At 34.0% G+C, this 20,008-nt stretch overlaps 2 protein-coding genes across 2 annotated transcripts in view; one reads left to right on the top strand and one right to left on the bottom strand.

Annotated features, from left to right (window-relative positions):
• Nucleotides 1-1,562: 1,562 nt before the first annotated feature.
• Nucleotides 1,563-7,594, bottom strand: LOC140754331 (uncharacterized). The gene is made up of 8 exons (XM_073089326.1): nt 7,356-7,594; nt 6,265-7,130; nt 5,622-5,756; nt 3,884-4,730; nt 3,398-3,542; nt 2,938-3,001; nt 2,683-2,744; nt 1,563-2,211 (listed from the first exon to the last, which is right to left on the bottom strand). The coding sequence occupies exons 1-8, from the start codon at nt 7,511-7,513 to the stop codon at nt 2,086-2,088; spliced, it is 2,403 nt and encodes an 800-aa protein (XP_072945427.1). The 5' UTR covers nt 7,514-7,594; the 3' UTR covers nt 1,563-2,085.
• A 382-nt stretch (nt 7,595-7,976) lies between these two features.
• Nucleotides 7,977-20,008, top strand: part of POSH (SH3 domain containing ring finger posh) — a 33,827-nt gene continuing 21,795 nt past the window's right edge. The window contains exons 1-2 of the mRNA XM_073089151.1: nt 7,977-8,291; nt 11,954-12,080. Coding sequence (XP_072945252.1) covers nt 11,967-12,080 — 114 coding nt within the window. The 5' untranslated portion in view covers nt 7,977-8,291; nt 11,954-11,966. The remainder of the gene's footprint in view (nt 8,292-11,953; nt 12,081-20,008) is intronic.

Raw genomic sequence — 20,008 nt, 5'->3', positions numbered from 1 at the left:
ACAAGTGTCACGGCTGGCAATTGAAAGTCAATTTAATGTATTTTTTTTATAGTTTTACGGTCTTGGCTTCTTACCTTTCAGCCAAACTTTATTAATTTTAATTATAGAACATTAAAAACTATTAGAATTTAATAATTAACTGTTATATAATTTGCAGGTGATAACAAAAACCTAAGCTTAATTAGTGACCACAATACATTTGAGTTAGTAACATACCATATTGCCTCCATAGAAACGATAAAGATAAAGAAATAGTACATTACGATACGCTTGGCCAAAGTAGCCTATTTTTGCACGGCGTGAAGTTAGCGCCCGAGCGCAGCGAGGGTGCTAAACGCCGTGCACATAATAGGCTACTTTTGTCACAAGTATCGTATACTATTTTATAGCTCGTGTGACATAAACCCGCTTATACTTGTGAAGAAATATGAAAAAATATGATAATTATTTTGAAACTTATAAATGATTGAAACTAAAAATTATGAACTAAAAAAGCAATAAAAATGTGACACAACCAAAACCATTGAAATTTAGAAAATTTAGTAATTATTCTGCTCTTGTGATAAAGACAAATCTAACACCACACACGTCAAAATCTATTGAGCCATTTAGGCTACATACAGGCGTCTAGACCAATGATTTATAATGGGAACTCCACCTAAACGTATTAAAGAAACATATAATAAGCAAACACATAATGTACTAATACATAACTTATACTAGTGATACAGTAGAAAATCGATTATACGGACCTCAGTTATAAATATTCGCGATTGTTCGGATTGTGAAACGTGAACAAGTAACTTTGTAATAACCCTTACAGATCAGCCACATTTTGTGTGACATGTGCATTTAAATTCCGGAAAGTCGCCAAATCGCAACAAAATAGTTACTATAAAAAACAAAAACCCGATTGCTAAAAATATAACCTATGTTATCGCCACAATTTAGACGAATCCAACGACACATCATGTATCAAAATAAGTCGTTTGAGTTTGCCAAAGAATGAAAAATACATACGTAACAAACATATAGTCGAAAAATATCACCTTCCTAAATCGGTTTAAATAGCTTTTCTTCATAAACTCAATTATCCAAATTTTCGATAATCCGAATGCCACAAATACGACAACAAATAGGTCGCTTAGTCGAGATTCTACTGGAGTAGTATTATGGCTAATTTTGATAATGCTTCCTAATTTAAATATCTCCTACTATGGTGTGTAGAGAAAATACACAGTCAAAACAAACAATAAAATTCGATAAAGCCCAATAGTTAGTCTTATAGTGATGCTATTGCTTAGTATGTACACAATGGCAAAAACATTTATAAATACGTCCAAAATAAAATATTAAAATAATTATAGCTTTACACAAAATACTCATTACTCTCTTTTAATTTTTAAATGGCATTTAAAAGTATGAAACGTTCATAGCTATGTTTATTTTTTACAACAGTGAGGGTAGTGTATTCATATTCGTACGGTGTAAAAATCGGCTACTTTGGACACAGAAATGCGTGGCTAAAATGCGGGTTTAGGTCACAGAGTGCTATAAAATACTTTTCTTTGATTTAAGTTTTATTCAATACTTTTGATGATACTGCATGTGCTTTACATACAATATTATGTAATCAACATAAAAAGGTTTATTTAAATACTGTTAACATTTTCTACAAATTCAACTATATATTGTAAAACAATGATAACGAACGGGCAGAAAGGCAGCCTAAGTTTCTGCATAGAATGAGAATTCACAGATCAGTTTTCACTTTTCGACTACCTCTATGCAGATGTAAAATAGCCGCTTTATCTAAAAACTCACGTACGATGTCAGTCAGTTTAGGGGTTGGATGTAAAGCATTTTAAGGATTCGGTCCTTAAAATAATTTACACTAACAAAAACATACACATACATTAGTATGGCCACACAGTTGACAGTACTGAATTCATTTTCTGGGAGAAAAAATATAAAAATTTATGGTACCAGCCAGATTATAAATGGTCTGCAAATACAATTAGAGGCTATTATTAAGCGTTGATAAATAATAATATTATTATAGTAAACAAGTGAATAATAGTCGTCCTAATTTTTTGGCAGCGGAGCAATTTTTATGGAATTGCCTTGTGGGTCTGTTTGCAATGTAAGACCCATTTCTGCTAGCAGTTCATTGTCCATGGGGCCTTGTAGTTGTATCTTCGATATTACTTCCTGTAAAGAATGAAATAAAGGTACTTGTATTATAGCACTTCGAATAGTAAGTACTCCCTGTATTTAATAACATTGATTACATAGATAACTTAATTGGCAGCTAGGAATTAAGTTAAATGAAGATGGCACAACTAAATTGATTTTGTTATTTGGCCATAATGTGGCGTTAAAGGGTTTTGCTTCGTTAAGTGTATAGTTCAATAATTAAATGAAAATGTAAATGTTCCTTAGAGTTGTAACACCTTGTAGTTCGCTTGGTGATGATAAAGTTGAAGCAAATTATATCCATAATGGATGGATTGACAATGAGTTTTTAATGTAAATTTCACGAGGATGGGTTAACAATAACCAGCTATTTATAATTATACAAAACTGAAAATTAAAATTATACAAAAACTGATCTCGTATACTTGGGGTGTTGTATACGGGATCAGTTTTTGTAAATTAAAGTGTAGAAAAAATATTACAAACCTTATTCTCGGGACAATTCTCGCACAGGTTGCGAACGGCGAAGATTACCCATTGCATTATCACTGTATTTGTATAAGGAAATACATTGTAAGCTGGGAAAACACGAAGAGCATAGTGGCAACACCAGCTATTTGGTAAAGTATAGAAAACAGTTTACAAAATTATAGTGTAGTGCCAGCACAATACCAATTATAATTATTTCTAATACAAAGTTAGTATTAATATAAAATCGACTATTAATTATATAAAGGATACGAGGATTCCGGGCGTCTATGTTGCAGCAGTCGAGCAATACCGGGATCACTTCCAGCTCACGCATCTGTAAGGAAACAAGACAAAATAGAAAATACGTCACAGTACTCAAACCTAAAATTACTCAATATTCAAGTTGTGGCCAACACAGTTTCTGGGTAGCAAAAACCAGCTAATAATATAATTATTATCCTACATGAATAATCACAAATTTGTCCTGAGGATTGAGTCTGAACACCACACATAAAATAATGTATGACTTATCTCAATATAATTGTAATCCATATCATCATCATATCATATCATTGTAAGCAGTAATAACTGTCGTTAATTAAACCATGAAAGCTGGAAGAGAACAGCCCGAGATCGGGACTTGTGGAAGTCTAGTGCGAAGGCCAACATGCACTTTACCGGCAATAGGCTGAAAATGAAGAAGAATTAAACCAACTAAAACAAGTATTACCTGTCTCTTATTCTCTTGGTTCTTCCAGCAGAGGTTAGCGAGGGTGCGTACGAGAGTTGCCTTAAACCCGAATGCTACGTGACGCTCCACCGTCTCCACGGTCGTTACAGTCTTCTTGACTGTCGTGGGATCTATTGCGCCCAACCTGCACAGAATTGGTTGGTTAGGTGAACAAATATTACAAATTTACATTATATTGCTAAATTAGGAATATATTGTTCAGTCCTTCATTGGCTACTTTAAATTTAATTTCCACGATCGAACAGTATAAGTAGTAGAACAATCAACAACCGAAAGAGTGAGGTCTGGGTGATTATTATTAGTTATTAAGCCTTGTTGAAAAAGTAGATCTCGGATAAAATATGATTTCTGATTTCACATATCATAATCTCAATTTAGAGAAATCAGAAACAAACGCAGTTGAGCACTTCTACACATAAAAAGAGACATAAATAAAAAGTATAGGACAAGGTGATTTTGCATTACCGTGTTTTTTGCATTTCCGGCGAGTCAATCTTTACGAACGGAACTTTATTCGCAGTAGTTTCATCGGATATCTTCACTTCTTTTGCCGGTTCACTCTTCTTTTCGACGGCCACGGAGTCCCCGCGAGTTTTCTCTGAAGAAATACCCAGGATTTTCTGGAGTTGTTCACTTAAATCGAAATCAGTTGATAAGTTTTGACTCTTCTTAACTTCCTTTGGCGTGTCTGGAGATTGTTTTTGCGACTCTGTGTCTTGAGTGACCCCATCAGCTAGAGGAGGAGATATTTCGCTGGGCGACGCCTTTACTTCCTTATTTTCTTCCTTCGGCACGTGTATTTCTGTCGGGGGATCATTTGGGGAACTTTCTTGGGAATCGGTTCTATTCGATTCTTGATGCTCTAACCGCGGATGGAGACCGACGGGAATGACTTCGGCTATGGTGTTCATACTCGCGTTAGGCGACTGCGAATCGATAATTAAAGGAGGTTCGTTATCATCGCCTATGTCTATTTTGTGTTCGAGACTTATTCTCCTTGTGGGTAGCGGTTGGACCCGATCGTCCGCTTTTGGCACTGAACTACTCCTTTTGAACGCGACTTTCGTTAAGTCATTATCTATTTTAACGTTCGGATTGCTATCACTCGCGCTTCTACCATTCTTCTCTGGGATTGTGTCAATAAATTTTAGTGGCTGCTGCAGAGAATCTATTACATTTGTGTCCAGTCTTTCTATGAAAGGAATCTCATTACATTCAAAGAACTGTTCACTGCTTTCAGATTCAGTGCATTCAGATGTAGTTTCATTACATGAGAGCATATTTTCGGCTGAATCATTCTTGCATAAGGGATCTGACGAACAAAAAATAAATAAATAATATTAACCAAAAGTTGTTATTTTGTAGTATTTCCTGTACCTGGGGCTTAGAAAGAATAAGTGAAATTGATATTGACTTGCACATATTATAATAAAGTATCGCACTTAAAACTTAAAATATTTACAAATACAAAGAATACAGTACAAATATGTTACAAATGACATTTTTTATAAGACTGAAGTAGCAAACAGCCATACAATCCATCTAATGGTAAGCGGTCACTATTGTCGATAGACATCTGTAACATACTCCATATAGAATAATTATTAGAGGTTTTATTTGAAGCTGATCAGATGCCACTTCTAAGGGCTAAAATTATCAGTTCATATGTAAGTCAGTCTGCATCCACATTCTTTTACCAAATCTGCAGAACTACTTCACGCTAGATATAGGGGGTGGATATATATGGTGTTGAAGGTGGTAGAACCCTCTGTGGTTCGACTCCGGCGGCACCACCGCCACACCTATTTCTACCTAATAACAGCAGTGTTAGGCGCTGCTGTGTTCCGGTTTGAAGGGTGTGGTAAGGGAGAAAGACTTTTCCGAGGCGTTCCAGCTTAGTCCTCAGGGGTAGCGGCGCATCTGTGGCCGACCTCAGGTAGGAATATCTAATCCTATCTGGGGTTTATTACAGATGTCCATGGGCGGCAGTAGCCACTTACCATCAGGTGGACTGCATGCTCGTCTGCTACTCTAATATTATAAAAAAAAAAAAAAAAAAAAAAAAAAAATACTTAGTTGGTTCTAAGCAAGTATCTCTAAGCAAGTTAACTATATTGGTTCTTTTATTAAACCTATAAAAAAACCTTTACCTTTCACTAGAAAAATAATAATACTAGTACCAAAAACATTTACTATAACATACTTTGATTAGGAGTAGTAGCTGTAGGTACGTTTTCATCATTGATAAGCTGCATTCCTGTCGCTTCATACAACTTGTTGAGAGACGAGAAAAAGTTATTGCTTTCCTTGCCCAATTTGTGTATAGCTCGTAAAAGAACTGAAAATAAAATATAAGGAAATTAAATAATATAATTATTTAGTTAAGAAGTTTTAATACAGTGCTTATATATCAATTCTGGTATGATAAGACAGATCTACCCCTACACCTTATCTACTCCCTTCAAAACGGTACTATTATTTTTACAAGACAGAATAATGTATGAGAGTAATACTTTTGTAATTATTTGAGTACCAAGTACTCGAAAGTTTGACCCTCTTTTATATTAAGTTAAGATTAAAACTACTTTGCAACAATCCACTACAAACATGTATGATGGTATATATTTTAAACCATGCAGTATGTACCACCCTTCCTCCCACAAAGGATGTGTGTTGATGCAAAAAATCAAAAATATACACCACCATACATACCACCACCAACACGTGTTTCGCTCCAAAACGGAGCATCATCAGGGTAAGATGACTCTATGATGGTTACCATAAGCCTAATTTAAAAGATTGGGTAATTTTGTTTGTACTATAAAAAATAATACTAAACAACTTACATGCACAATTGATAAACAAGGATGTATCACTCTGGAGGCAGTCCATATAAGTATCCATGCTTGATGCGGTGGCAATGATTTCCAATAGGAATACCACTTCCTGGGGCTCTATAGTGTTCACATACTTGTCAACAGTCTTCAAGATACAGTCAGATTTACTTTTGAACTCATGTGCCATGAACTTTACAAAATTTACTGATACATTTATATCTTGGGATTCATTTGACATTAGTATATTATATGCAAGATTCAATACTAGCATTCTTGATTCAGGCTCTAATTTAGAATACAGTCGTTCTATGTATGTGTTCTCAACACCTATGAGATATTCTATAATCAAATGGGGGTATTCCGTGATACCATTATTATACATGTATGCTAAGGAGTTTAGTAATGACACGTCATCTGGTAATACATTTGGTTGACCCAAGAGTATATTGTAGACAATCATAGCAGCAGCGGAGGCTATTTTATCATTCTGGCCTACCAAACTATTGAGTATTATAGTATCAAATTTGTTCCAAATCATTATTTGGTTGAATGGGTTGTTGACGACTAAATTGCCAAGTGTTTGTATGAGCACAGTCATACAAGATTCAAATTTCTTTTGTATCTCCTCATTTAAGAAGTCAACGCTAGGGTGTTGGTACTCCGTGGCTAGTATAAGCATGGAGTCTAAGATAGACAGTTCCTTGGAGATGTAAGTCTGCATTTTAGTACCAGCGGCCGCACACGAGCGAACGAGGCGAAGACACTGTTCTGCGACAGCTAATGTACTCCGATTATATGATGCTTGTTCTACATCTAAACGCATTATGTGTAGCACTTCTGCGATGAGACGTAATGTGTACTCCGACGCTTTTTTACTGTAATAAATATAACGTATTTTTTTATTTTAAAAAGTAACTAATAGGCATGCAGTGTATTTAATTGAGTGATCGTAGACATCTGTAACTAACATTATGTATGACAAAGCCTTATCTGAAAACTGGCAAAAATACGTACCGTACACGTAAGAGATATATTGGAAACATGGATTAATGGAAAATTTTAAAAATATTCTAATTTAAAAATACAATAAAATTGCTTACGGCCGCAATCGTCCGGTTTCGGCATCCCGAGACAATTGCGCTTCAGCGCGTAACATTTCTTCTACGGCGTCCCATTCTCCTGTCTCTAATTGAAAATTAATCAGTTTGGCATCCAGTAGTATTTCCTCAGCGAACCACACGCTTTTGTCTCGCGACATTATTCACGAAAAATCAAAAACTTTATGTTGATTTTCATCCAATTCATTATCCGTCATTCATGTGTCATAATAAAAAGTCAACTTGCAAATTCAAGCATGTGAATTTTGACATAAACTTAGCGTTTTAAAATCGGACATTTATATTTAATTATTACATGTTTGATTACTATAATATAAATATTACTAAAAATACTAAAATCAACTAATATGATGAAAAGCAAAATACTATAAGCTCTTTTCCCTTATTAGATTTTATCAAACTTTGATTTTCAAGAACATTTACGTAAGGTATAATAATATATCATTTTTTAACAAATATGTTTGTGTTAAATTCTTAAATTTTATTGCATTCTACTTATTCACATAAGATTGTGAAGAAAACAAAAATTGCAATCCTTTTAGTACATATTTTAATCATGATACTGTACACCCCGACGGGTGATAGTCGCCTTGTGTCCCGCGACCCGCCCCCGCACCCCTGAAGTGCGGTCGAACGAATGAGAGGCAAGCAACGAGAATGGCATTTGTGCGTGAAATTGTATCAGTTTTTGTGTGAACAAGTGAATATTTCTCACAATATTACCATTTTCCGATGACCCTTCGTGTATTTGTGTAATAATTACGGATAAGTGCAGTGCCGTTGCAATATGTGCCGTTGGAAAGCGTTGATGTATCAAAAAGTGTGAGTGACTGTGTCGGGGTGGTATCCTGATTTTGTTTCTTACCGTGCAATAATGGATCGAGTTCCCGCTAACATCGTTGGAATTTAAAACATTCGGTGAGTCATCAACGTTTTTGAGTTGTCTAGACCTGACTATATATATTTTTTAATTTGGTACGAGTAAAGTTGCATCCTACGAAAGCTGTATGAGAAACAAACAGTAAAAGCTTCCAATATTTCCAAATGTAGTCGCGTCGGAATTCGTGTTATGGAACATGCTTCCTTATGTGAAGCGACGAATAAAATGTAAACACGATAAGTTTTTTCAGTAAAAGATTTCTTTGTTTTTGGCAGCCGGCCAGCGTAGTCTCGCCTCTAAACAATTTGAATATTCGTCCTAGCGTGGCGGGACCACAAGTCCATTCACATAATCGTAAACACTGCACTATAACTACTACTTGATGCTTTTTCATATAAATGACCTAACCTAACGCGTTATGATTAGCCACTTATTACGAAATGGTGACAACAGAACTTTGCCGATGTATCGCCGGTTTCAAATTAAAGGCCTTTTTGCATCTATAAATTCTGATAAATCTCGTAACATAGTCAAACAAACACATGAATAGGAACTTTGATGAAATCCCTGTGAACATATCTTAAAAAAAAAACGAATCAATTTATTATAAAATGTAAAACTAAAAATGTTCATTGCTATCACTTTATTCCTATTGAATTTCCATTTATATTCATAATATTGAAATTCGATTAAAACCAAGCTTTCCACATATATCCAACTTTAAAATCTAGTCAAAAGTGAGTTTCCACAACAACCTTCTACAATCATGTAATTACATTGGAGCTGAATGGTAAAGTAAACTTCTCATGTAGCCTTCTCTACTCTACTTCCACTTAAATACCTACAAACTATATACATTTGGTAGGTATAATACATTAGGGTATACCCCAATCTTATCTTCATCATGAATTATCATTATTATCACTCAGGATATAATATAGTATGAAGATTACTTTTAATTCCTATACTGGCAAATTATGAGCAGGTATTTCTTATTTGATTTCCATTACTTAGTATACTACTATTGAGGTTTATAAGGAGAATAGTAAATCAATCATTGATCTCACTTTATAAGTTATTATGTCTATTTTGAAAACATTGATTTAAGACTATTTCTGTTTATTTATATTATCTTCTATACTAAACTGATACATTTGCTTTTAATTTTAATGTGTTACTATAATTCGTGGTGTAAGAGTATGTACAAAAAATAAAAAATGGTTTCTTTTTCACAAAACGGCCCACAATGTAGTCTTTTATGAAATGGTAAAACGACGTAACGTTATATTCAATATTTTTTATTTCAATGACTGTATATTATCTCTATTAATAATCTGGTAAAGTTTGAAGTGGCGAATTTTCACAGTGTTTTTGCTCTCCTGTAAAATTTACAAAATGTAGATACGTTCATCTGATACTAACACTGGTTTTTCTCCATGTCTAAAAAAGGGTTATAGATGATACAAATCATATATGAAAAGGGCCAATACATTTTTTGAAGGAAAAGATTTTATTTCCTATTATGCAGTGTTTGACAACCTATTCCTTGGCACATACCCCTCTACATGTGTAATTATTTGTAACCTCATACGCTTACTCTTTCCTCTATTTTATTATGTTACAAATATCATATGTGCACAAGAATTTATAGTAGTTAAGTTTCTTATTAATATTAAGTAATGAAATACATATATTTTTAGTAAAAATCCTTTTTTAAACTTTATGTTGTTATTAATGTTTGTTAACCTTATACCTATTATTTTTTACTGGCTCCCTGACTCCCTGATGGATGACTCCCTTACATTGTGTGTTCAAATCACTTGATAAGAGTATATGTTACTTGTATGTTCCATAAATTACATAATTGTTCTATTAAAACACAGAGAGAAAACACACACTACTAATCTGGGAACCATTCTGCAAAGGATATGATAATGTACCAAACTTAAAATATGGTTATCTTTATCAGAACATGTAATACAGTTAAAATAACACCAAAGTGTCCCCAATGCCCTTTATGTCCTCATGTTTGACCATGAGAACTAAATTTAGTATGCAAAATATAGTAACATAAAGTATTTACAAATATATGTATCAGTATATTAAAAAATGTTTTTTTCTGGACCCATGATAAATAATAAACTTTAAACAACTGAAAATGCATGTTTATTTTTGCTAGTGGTAGAACTTTTTGTGGTTCGACTCCGGCAGCACCACAATCATACCTATTTCTGCCTAATAACAACAGTCTTAAGTGCTGCTGTGTTGTGCTTTAATGGTTGTATTAAGGTATACTTATCCAAGTTCTTACAACTTAGAGCAGAGGGGTAACAACACATCTGTTATAAACCTCAGGTAGAAATCCAATCTTATCTGGGATACTTATATCAATGGGCGGCAATACCAATACCATCAGATGGACTGCAAGGAAATTAGCTACGTCAATTTTATAAAGAAATAGATATATATTATTTATGATTGAAACAGGTTGATCACTTATATGGTACCATATATGGTTTCCTGGATGATTCCAGGAAATCATATACTTACCTCTAAAAATTGAATGCACTTAGGTTTATTAGTCATTCATATATAAACCATGACTTTTCAAAAACATCAAACTTCAACATCAAGCTGGTTACAATAATTCATATTCATCATAACTTGCAAAAATCTTAAATATGGTATGAATAAGGAATTATATGGAATTGACTTATTTGTTACATTTGTAAGGTATATATTTGTAAATAGTAAATACCATTAGTTTATGTCGGAGAGTGGGTATAATATATAACCGTGTTGTCTGAAGTAGTTGCCGCTCCACATGTATCATTAGGTTAAGTTTGGCATTGTAAAAAAACATTTTTTTTTAAAAAGATGTGTATTATTGAGTTTCTTTCGCCACTTCTTCTCCATAACGAAACACCTAGTGAAGTGGTGGTAGACTTAATGACATTCAAAAAGTGCTCTGCAAAGAACATATTTTGAATAAAAAAAATTGATTTGTCTTGATTGTTCTTGATAAAATATTTATAAAGTATTGTGTACACAGATTTACAATAAAAATTGGTTATAGACAGACACAAGTGACCATATAAAGGTTTCGTATAGGACCTTGAAAAAATATGAAGGGAAATTATTTTTGTTGAATAAGTGAATCATAAAATTGGACCTCTATAACTTGTTCTTGTTCAATAAGGTGATTTGTACACATGCACACTACACTACACATGGAAACCTAAAACTGTGTCATTACTTTTTAAAATTTCTTTTTCCCTAAAGACTATTTTGTCATATTCATTTGGCAGTCAAGTTCCCACCATTCATTAATTTAAACATTTCGCATATTAACAATTATTTGTGGTCTAATATTTAAAATCATTCATAAGCGGACATTTTGTTCTCTAAAAATTTACATTGTTATGTTCAACTTATTAAGGTTATTTTTAGGACCATAATAATTATATTATATTTTCATAATAATAGATTTTCATGAAATAAAACTACATGAAATCAAATGAAGTTAAAGCCACTAATTACTGTTAAAAAAAGTGAAAATGTTGCTTTCAAGCTCTGGTAATAATAATTATGTACCTAATCCTGTATTATGATAAGATATTTACATTTAACTTTGTTTATATATATAATCAGTTTTAAATAATAATGTTGATTATTAACATGATTGTGTACATTGTTTCAGGATCCTGACCGGCATGGATGAGGGTCTGCTCAATGACCTCCTGGAGTGTTCAGTTTGTCTGGAGAGGCTTGACACATCCTCCCGTGTGTTGCCGTGCCAACACACTTTCTGTCTCAAATGTTTGAAGGTGAGATATAGTCAGAGGTATTGTTTTATTAGCAGTTTCATACTTTACACTGCTATTCTACTGTAATATATTAATTTATTTGTAAATTTAAATTTTATCTTAAATGTAAGCAGAAATATCTCGTAAGATATTGTTAGTCTAGCGTTTCACTGTAATTGGTCGGAAAGGGAAGTCGAACATTGAAAAAGATAGACAAATTAGGGAATATGGTTAAAATAGAGAAATTAGTTCTAAGTAGCTATGGCGGTTTTAAAGCACTTAAAATATTCTAAAAAATATACACGAGAATCATATACGGCCAGTTTGCCGTGGTCGAACAGTTGGTTCGGTAAGAATGGTGTTGTGTTTAAGATACACACGAGGCATTCCAATTGAGTTCTCACGGGTAGCAACGTGCTTGTAGACGACTTTGATAAGCCTGCAGTCATTTTGAGGTTGATTATAAATGTTTTGGCAAAAATTACCATTAACGCTGAGGTTGACTGCATACTCCTTTGGTACTTGTATTAAAGAACAACTTTGGACCCTCATTACAATAATTTTATAAAAAAAGATCTAATATTATCATTACCAATACTATGTGTCCTACATAGCATTAAACCTAGCTCCTCTCTGCTCTCAAACTAGGGCGGCCACTATGAACGGGCGCGGCGAGGTACACCCGCGGAAATAATTCATTGAAGATAATTTTTTGACAAGTAAATGCTTGACGAGTCGTCTGTTGTAGATATGAATGGGCTAGCTAGTCAATGTTTATGTGTTAAAATAATGTACGTAATAAAAATGTATAAATGTAATAAAAATAGTTTTGAGGACTGAGTTGGAGCCTTGTCTGCGTTACCTCACCCTTTAAGTCAGAATACAGCAGCATTCAGCATTGTAATTATAACGTTAAAATAGTTATCCTACGACGCGATAAACGGCATGTTTAAAGATCATAGGATGTTTAAATCTAATTCTACCTAATATTATAAATCCGAATGTAAAATTGTTTGTTTACTACACTTTCACGCCTTAAATATATAACCGACTAGCTGACCTGGCAAACTTTGTACCGCCTCAAAATCTATTTATCAAATATATTTCATATAAAATAATACCTATGTTACTCGTGGATAATGTAGCTTTCGTGCGGTGAAAGAATTTTTAAAATCGGTCCAGTATTTTTTCAGCCTTTTCATTACAATCAAACAAACAAACAAAGTTTTCCTCTTTATAATATTAGTATAGATTGTCATGATATTTGTACATACGTTGTCAGATCAGAAAAGGACATATAAAGCATAGGAAACATTTTATCCCGGAAAAAGTACCATTCCGGTGGGATAGATAAAACCCTCGGTAATAATGTTCGATATTGATTTTAAAACCGGCATACCTGATGTAATGAGTAATAATATTACCTACTCACTTTCGGGGAGATTTTTGTCGTGGTATAGTATCATTTCGCGATCCTATGATGCCCTAAACAAATCGAATTGATCTAGAGACTAGCGCTGTAATGAGTCATGCCAAAAAATAAGGTTTAAAATGTTTGAAGCCGTAGAAAACATAACGTTTCAAAATCTCTAGTTCTCGGGAATCTATGGGCTATTGTGGTCGAGAATTTCCGAGACCTGAGAAAAAACGCCGGGAATTCAAAATCCTAAGGATTTAAGGGAGTAACATTATCTGCATAGTGAAAGTTTCACTTAAAATGTATGAATAAAAGAAACTCAGTTATTGCACAAGAATGTCAATTTTATTGTATGTATGGTATACTTGTGACATAAGTAAAACTGTTGCGTATGGAAGTATCCATGCCATCATACGTACATAATTATTTTCGTGTACTGTTCGACTGAAAGATCTCTCTGTCGGTACGTTCGCATCCTGCAGTAGCAGCCCCATCCTCCGGCGCCGTAAATAAACACTAGTTTACTGCTTCGTCTAATCTAAACGGGCGGACATTTGCTTTGACTCACGTATGTACGCTTGATTGACTCATGGCTGGGGTGGCAATGAGACCGGGGCAGGTGGGACGTCCTGTTTGTTGGGCTTTGAAGGACGCGCCAATCGAAAGTTGCATCTTATTGCTAGTTTAATGCTGACTTTACAGCAATAATGAACAAGTATTGAGGGTGTATGTTTTTTCGTAAAGTTTTCCATAATGATCAATAATTTAAGATTATGTAAAGAATCTGGAAACCGGTTCTGTTGCATCCTATTGCTAGTTCAATGCTGACTACGGCACTTTTAGAAAGGAGGGCTTAGGGCATAGTCATCTTCACATTAATATCTCGCTGCCGAGTACTTTTTTTTTAATATGAAGAGGGATTAGGCCAAATCGCCATAATATTTTAACAATATGAACAATCGAGCATGTAGTTTTTCTCGCTATGTTTTTCGTTACCGTTTAATCAATGCTAAATAATTTATGACGAGTGCAGAATGCAAAAACTTAATTTATTCTCTATTCCATTTATACTCAGAATAAATTCACGTCGTAGTAAATCGTAGGTCTTACATAAATGTAGACATTTATCATACTAAATGTTTTCTTTATAGTTGTAACTTAATTTAATATATTTTTTCCGTTTTACTCTTTCAGATAATTCTCGCAAACACTTTCGTTTATTTCCTGCTATTTGATTATCCGAAAATTTGTGACTCAAATTATGGTACCCCTACTTATTAGGTACCAAGCCGCTCCCCTATCTCAATACTGGCCCTTCCTATTTAATTGTTTTTATAAACAAACTTACCTTCCGCCTTGGCTATTAACGTTTATGAATGAAGAAATCAGTTCCTGTAGTCTGTTGTATCTTGTGGCGCAGTGGTTAGGATAGCAGTTTAGCCGAAGGTATCTGGTTCGATGCCCAGGAATAGTTTTTGAAATTATGATTTTTCCAATCTTAACGCTTTCTACATTGTGTCGTGAGTGCAATGAAACACACAAGACAAATACACAATACCCTAAATCTATATTCAACATTTAAATATCTGTCTCGCCGAGGATCGAACACGGAACCCACTGTGTCTTGATCGGTATCGTAACTCGAAAACGCAGGTCATCACCAAAACATAAGCGAAAACCTATAACCTTCATATGAAGTAATAAAACGAATATACCTTTACAATAATTTTATGGAGTGTCTAGACTAAACTCCTTAAAATTTCAAGGCATCACGCCCCAAGCTTGGTTGTCGGCTAATACATGAACTCCATAGGTCCATACTTTGAATATTTAATGTGTGTGTCGCGTATACGTTCTCCAGGGAGGATGTCTTAATATTACCTAGAGCGAAAACAGTCTACCTCTTTTTTAATATAACCATAATATAACCCATTACTTTGACATAGGTTTTTATATATAGTCTGATTCACAATTAGGTGTCCAAAATGTAAACAAAGAAATGTCACTGTCAAAATTAACAAGAAACAAAAACTTTAACAAACTCAACAAAAAACGAAAACTTTAACAACTACATACAATTTAACAAACGCTCTATAAAACGAGAAAACAAAAAATGAATAACATCAGCTACGAAACTTAAAAATGACGGCTCAAGAAATGTTTTGGATTCCGATTGTGTTACCAATATCACATTTTAATTTTCTACCATAAACCTTGTTTTTTATTATTATTACTGTATGGAACGGAATTGAGGTAATATAAATATTAGAAAATGTGAATTGATCTTAATTTATTTAGATTATTATTTTATTATTGTTGTATTACTTTTATCGTCAAAAATAGGAAACTACCATTTGAAACGTATTTTCTTGATAGGTCAACACCTTTATTTACATTTTGGACACCTAATTATGAATCAGACTATAGGATTGAAGTAGCAAATGAGCTTTCAGTCCATCTAAAGGTTACTGGCACCTATGGATATCATATGTGGCCAGCACCATATAATTACCAGGGTTTACCTGATAATATTAGTAGATGCGTTCCCTCTGAAGACTAATATGATCGCCTCAAATGTAGCTAGCATCCAAATATTTTCACCGAAACACGAAACTGCTTCCCACTAGAATTAGGTGTGGCTGAGGTAGCGGTCGAACCTGGTAGAACTGCTCTATTTTGAGTTGGTCCATGGGCAGCAGCATATACTCATAGTTCTTGAGAGGTAGATAAAAACCTTCTACCGCGAACGAAGCCGCGAGTAAAACCTAGTTTAATATGTACATAATAAATTAAAAGGGACTTAATAAATAAACCAGAACTTACTGTGTCCTGTGAATCATTACATACATATTTTATACGGCTTATAGTTACCGTTACCATCACATGGTCTCGTTACGTATTCACCCTACGCCGCCCCTATGCATATGGGACGTATACATTTGACAGTTTAATCATAAACACCCATACAACTCTGATAATGACAGCCACAAGTTATATAACACTGAGTGCTAATGAAAGACGTGATAGCCTAGTGGTTCAAAGCATCTCGATCGAGAAGTCCAAGGTTCGACTCGGGTAAGTTATGTGTGTATTAGAAGTTAATTATTGCTTGCTTTAACGTTGAAGGAATACATCGCGACGAAACCTGCATACCTGAGAGATCTTAAAAAAGTTCTGAAAGGAAAGTCTACCAATACGCATTTAGCCAAACTATGGCCTAATCCTTATCATTCTAAGAGGAGACTGTGCCTAGCCGTGGGACAGTAATGGATGACAACGAGTGCTAATAAATTAGACTTAATGTAAGTGATACTAACATGTGTATTTATATTTATTTGTAGGGTGGGCGTTGAAACCCAATTGTTGTAGGCGGTCATTGTAGTTAATGTGATAGGCGCAGCGGTACTCAAATATTTGACGAGATATATTGTCAAGGCGAGATCTCATTCCCGTTAGTAATAAATCAATATTAGCCATTTTCGCCTACCAAATTTCGAAATATATCAATGTTTGCCTACCTATATTGTCAAACTCATTGCAAAGCTTATTTTTTTAATTCCATTGAATTTAGAGAGTCCATATTTTGTTACTATTTACATACATTGTACTTAAAACCCCTGTTAGTGAAATTAAAGTATATGTTTCTTTCATTTGATTATTGCGATAAAATGTCCGAAATAAATAGATTAAAAAAATCACCCTCTTGGCCAGAAATTTGGGCATCACTGACATAAATGTCCAAGACAGTACACGATTTTTATTGAGCCATAATATCTGGGTGCTTTGGCGGTTTGGTGACTAAGCGGGCTTCTTAAGAACGCGACAATAACAGGATCTCGAAAACAACATCACAATGCATTCGGCCGTATAAGGCGATCGTGCAAACAATAGGTGCTATGTGCATATATGGTGTAAGTATTATTGCACTGAAACAGGTTCTTGCCTAATAATTGTTTATTTTTATTTTGAAGATATTCTGATAGATTTCTTTTAGTACATGTGGAGACACTGATTATGATTAGCAAGTTATGGATTTTTTGTGCCTATAGCTTTTAAGGAATATATATATACATTTTAAATTTCACATTTATGTACATTAAAATGTACATAAATGAAATTTAAAATGTTATATTATTTTTAAGGGAAAATTATATACTGAAAACATAAAAGTACAAGTATGTTAACATATTGAATTTACTATCACCTCTATAAAAAAATAATTTGCCAAAGTACTAGGAAAAGAGAGGGGGCCCAATAGTACATACTCGATGTGACCTCCTCTTACCTGCGTAGGGACACTGCAACCTTTGGCATTTAATTTGAATGTGAGTCATAAGACAATCGATCAACGGTAATATGTGTGGGCTTATCATAGAATAATTTTAATTAAATGATTACGTAGTGCCAAACTATTTGATGTTGCATATGCTCGGTTTGAAATCAAAACGTAGGTACTTTTAGGTAGGCATATCGGTCCAATCTGCATGCAATTGGCCATATTCAAATAAAGGTTTTAGTAAATTTGTCCAAATAACACAAAAGAATCAATTTTACTTTTTAACTGAGCAAAATGATATCTGAGATATATCTGAGCAAAAAAATTAATTCTTTGCATAATGCTAAATTATCTTATATCTGGTCGCACTGTGCCAGTAAACTTTGTGTCAATAGATTTTCTCTTTTATGAGTAAATTTCTATAGATCGGTAACCGGAAAAAATGGGAAAAGTTTGGAACAAAAGGCTTAGGTTATTATTAGAAGAGAACTATGCCTAACAGGCGAAGCAATAGACCTCAAAAGTCTGATAGATTTGTAACAACAAATCATATATAAATTATTGAAGAACATAATCGCAATTTTCCTCTAAACTCCTAAATAACTACCGTAATATGAAAGGCACACGTCGACACAACGATATGTATATTATGATTATGTATCTAAAGCATTAGCGTATTAGTATGTCAAGATTATCGCTGTCGAAACGATGTGTCGCACGCGTCGGGAACTTCAAAGTCGCCTGATCGCATTGACCCGAATTAATAATAGACTGATAGAAAGTAATCAATCAGCATATTATAAATAATCAAGCTTTATTTGGTAATTATGCCCTATATACTTTTTAGAATGTAAGCAGACACGTGAGTGACCGCTAATGGCTCATTTTGAGCTTCCATGCTTCGAAGGACACGTTAAGCTTATGGTCTCGCTTATTATTATCTGTAAGTCAGATCACACAGAATATTTTATGAGCTGTATTTAGTTCGTAGCAATGAAAAGTAGATGACTGGAACCGCCTATATTTTAAAAAACGCAGTTGTGACTGTAATTTTTAACATTATTTAATTAATATAATTAAAGTCAATCAATTACATAGAAGTCATAAAACACTACGTTAGCAAGGTGCGTCTGGTCAGTTCTTAAGATGTTCAATGAAAAAAACATACCTTTCTACAAATGCTACCTTAGATTTAACATCGGCTAACTGTTCATCCGTTTCATGTTTGAAGTTCAAGCTTAAGAAAGGTAAGCCAAGGCATTTTCTCAGACAATTAACAGATTTTGGGTGTTAACATACCGTGTTCCCCGGTCACGATTCTCTAACATAAGTGCGAAATGTGTCAAATATGTTGCATCCACCGATAACTTTACTCAGTGGCTACTTGTGTCTGGTTTTTGGAACTTTGAAAGATGCAAAACAAACGATCTTCTGAAAGGAAAAGATTTGAGTTAACAATCAATTGTTTTATGCTAAAATACTGAATATGAACACGAATTTGACATTTTACATCTTTGAATCGTACACCAATTTCTCCATAAGCCATTTATGTATCAAGGCATCTTTGATCTGCGGAAACAATTAAATCTCTCTTTGCCATTCCATCCTTCCTACTCTTTACCTTATCGACAAAGGATGTACCCCGGTTCGGTCATTTTTCATTTTTCAACGAGCTACAAGTATATCTATATTCGGAACCATTTAAAATAAATTTTCCCGCGTTTAATATTCTGTTTCTCCCAAAAACTTGGCGCGAGCATCGTCGTTAACGTCCAAAATGACAAGAAACATATCGTTTAGCCGTTATAAACGGAACTCTGCTGTAAATTTTCGCCGAATGCATCTTTAAAATATCTTAAATTGTTTAGAAATAGTAGAACTTATTTATTAATATTGTGAGGGATTTTTTTTAAAATATTCGTATTGTCTATTATACTCATTTATTTCTGACGTAGCCATATATTTGTCCAAATCCAAACTCCTAAACATGTTAAAGTGTATGAAATTCTGGTTTAAATATTAGCAAGTTTAATTTTGATCTTGTTCGTTAATGGAATGCCTCTAATATAGAAAATCAATTTTCCTTTTTACGTCATATTCCCACAATTACCGATGTGTCTCTTCAGCGAATTTGGAATATGGAATTTTGTCGATTGTCCGCAGCTTCGCCGAACGACCACCCGACATTGTATCGATCACTAATTGTCCTACTTACTCGAAGCGATGCACTTGCGACGTATTTTGAGTACGGTTTAT

This window comes from Epargyreus clarus, unplaced genomic scaffold (assembly GCF_041222505.1).
Source record: "Epargyreus clarus isolate Ecla_fem2 unplaced genomic scaffold, WU_Ecla_fem_2.2 ptg000029l, whole genome shotgun sequence".
Lineage (NCBI taxonomy): Eukaryota > Metazoa > Arthropoda > Insecta > Lepidoptera > Hesperiidae > Epargyreus > Epargyreus clarus.
This window is presented reverse-complemented; position numbering and strand designations above follow the sequence as displayed.

Excerpts from the sequence above, each read along its gene's own strand:
- LOC140754331 (XM_073089326.1), bottom strand. The coding sequence starts at position 7,513 with ATGTCGCGAGACAAAAGCGTGTGGTTCGCTGAGGAAATACTACTGGAT. Across the intron at positions 7,131-7,355 it reads GAAACCGGACGATTGCGGCC|TAAAAAAGCGTCGGAGTACA; the intron begins GTAAGCAATTTT and ends TATTTATTACAG. Across the intron at positions 2,212-2,682 it reads AGAATTGTCCCGAGAATAAG|GAAGTAATATCGAAGATACA; the intron begins GTTTGTAATATT and ends CATTCTTTACAG.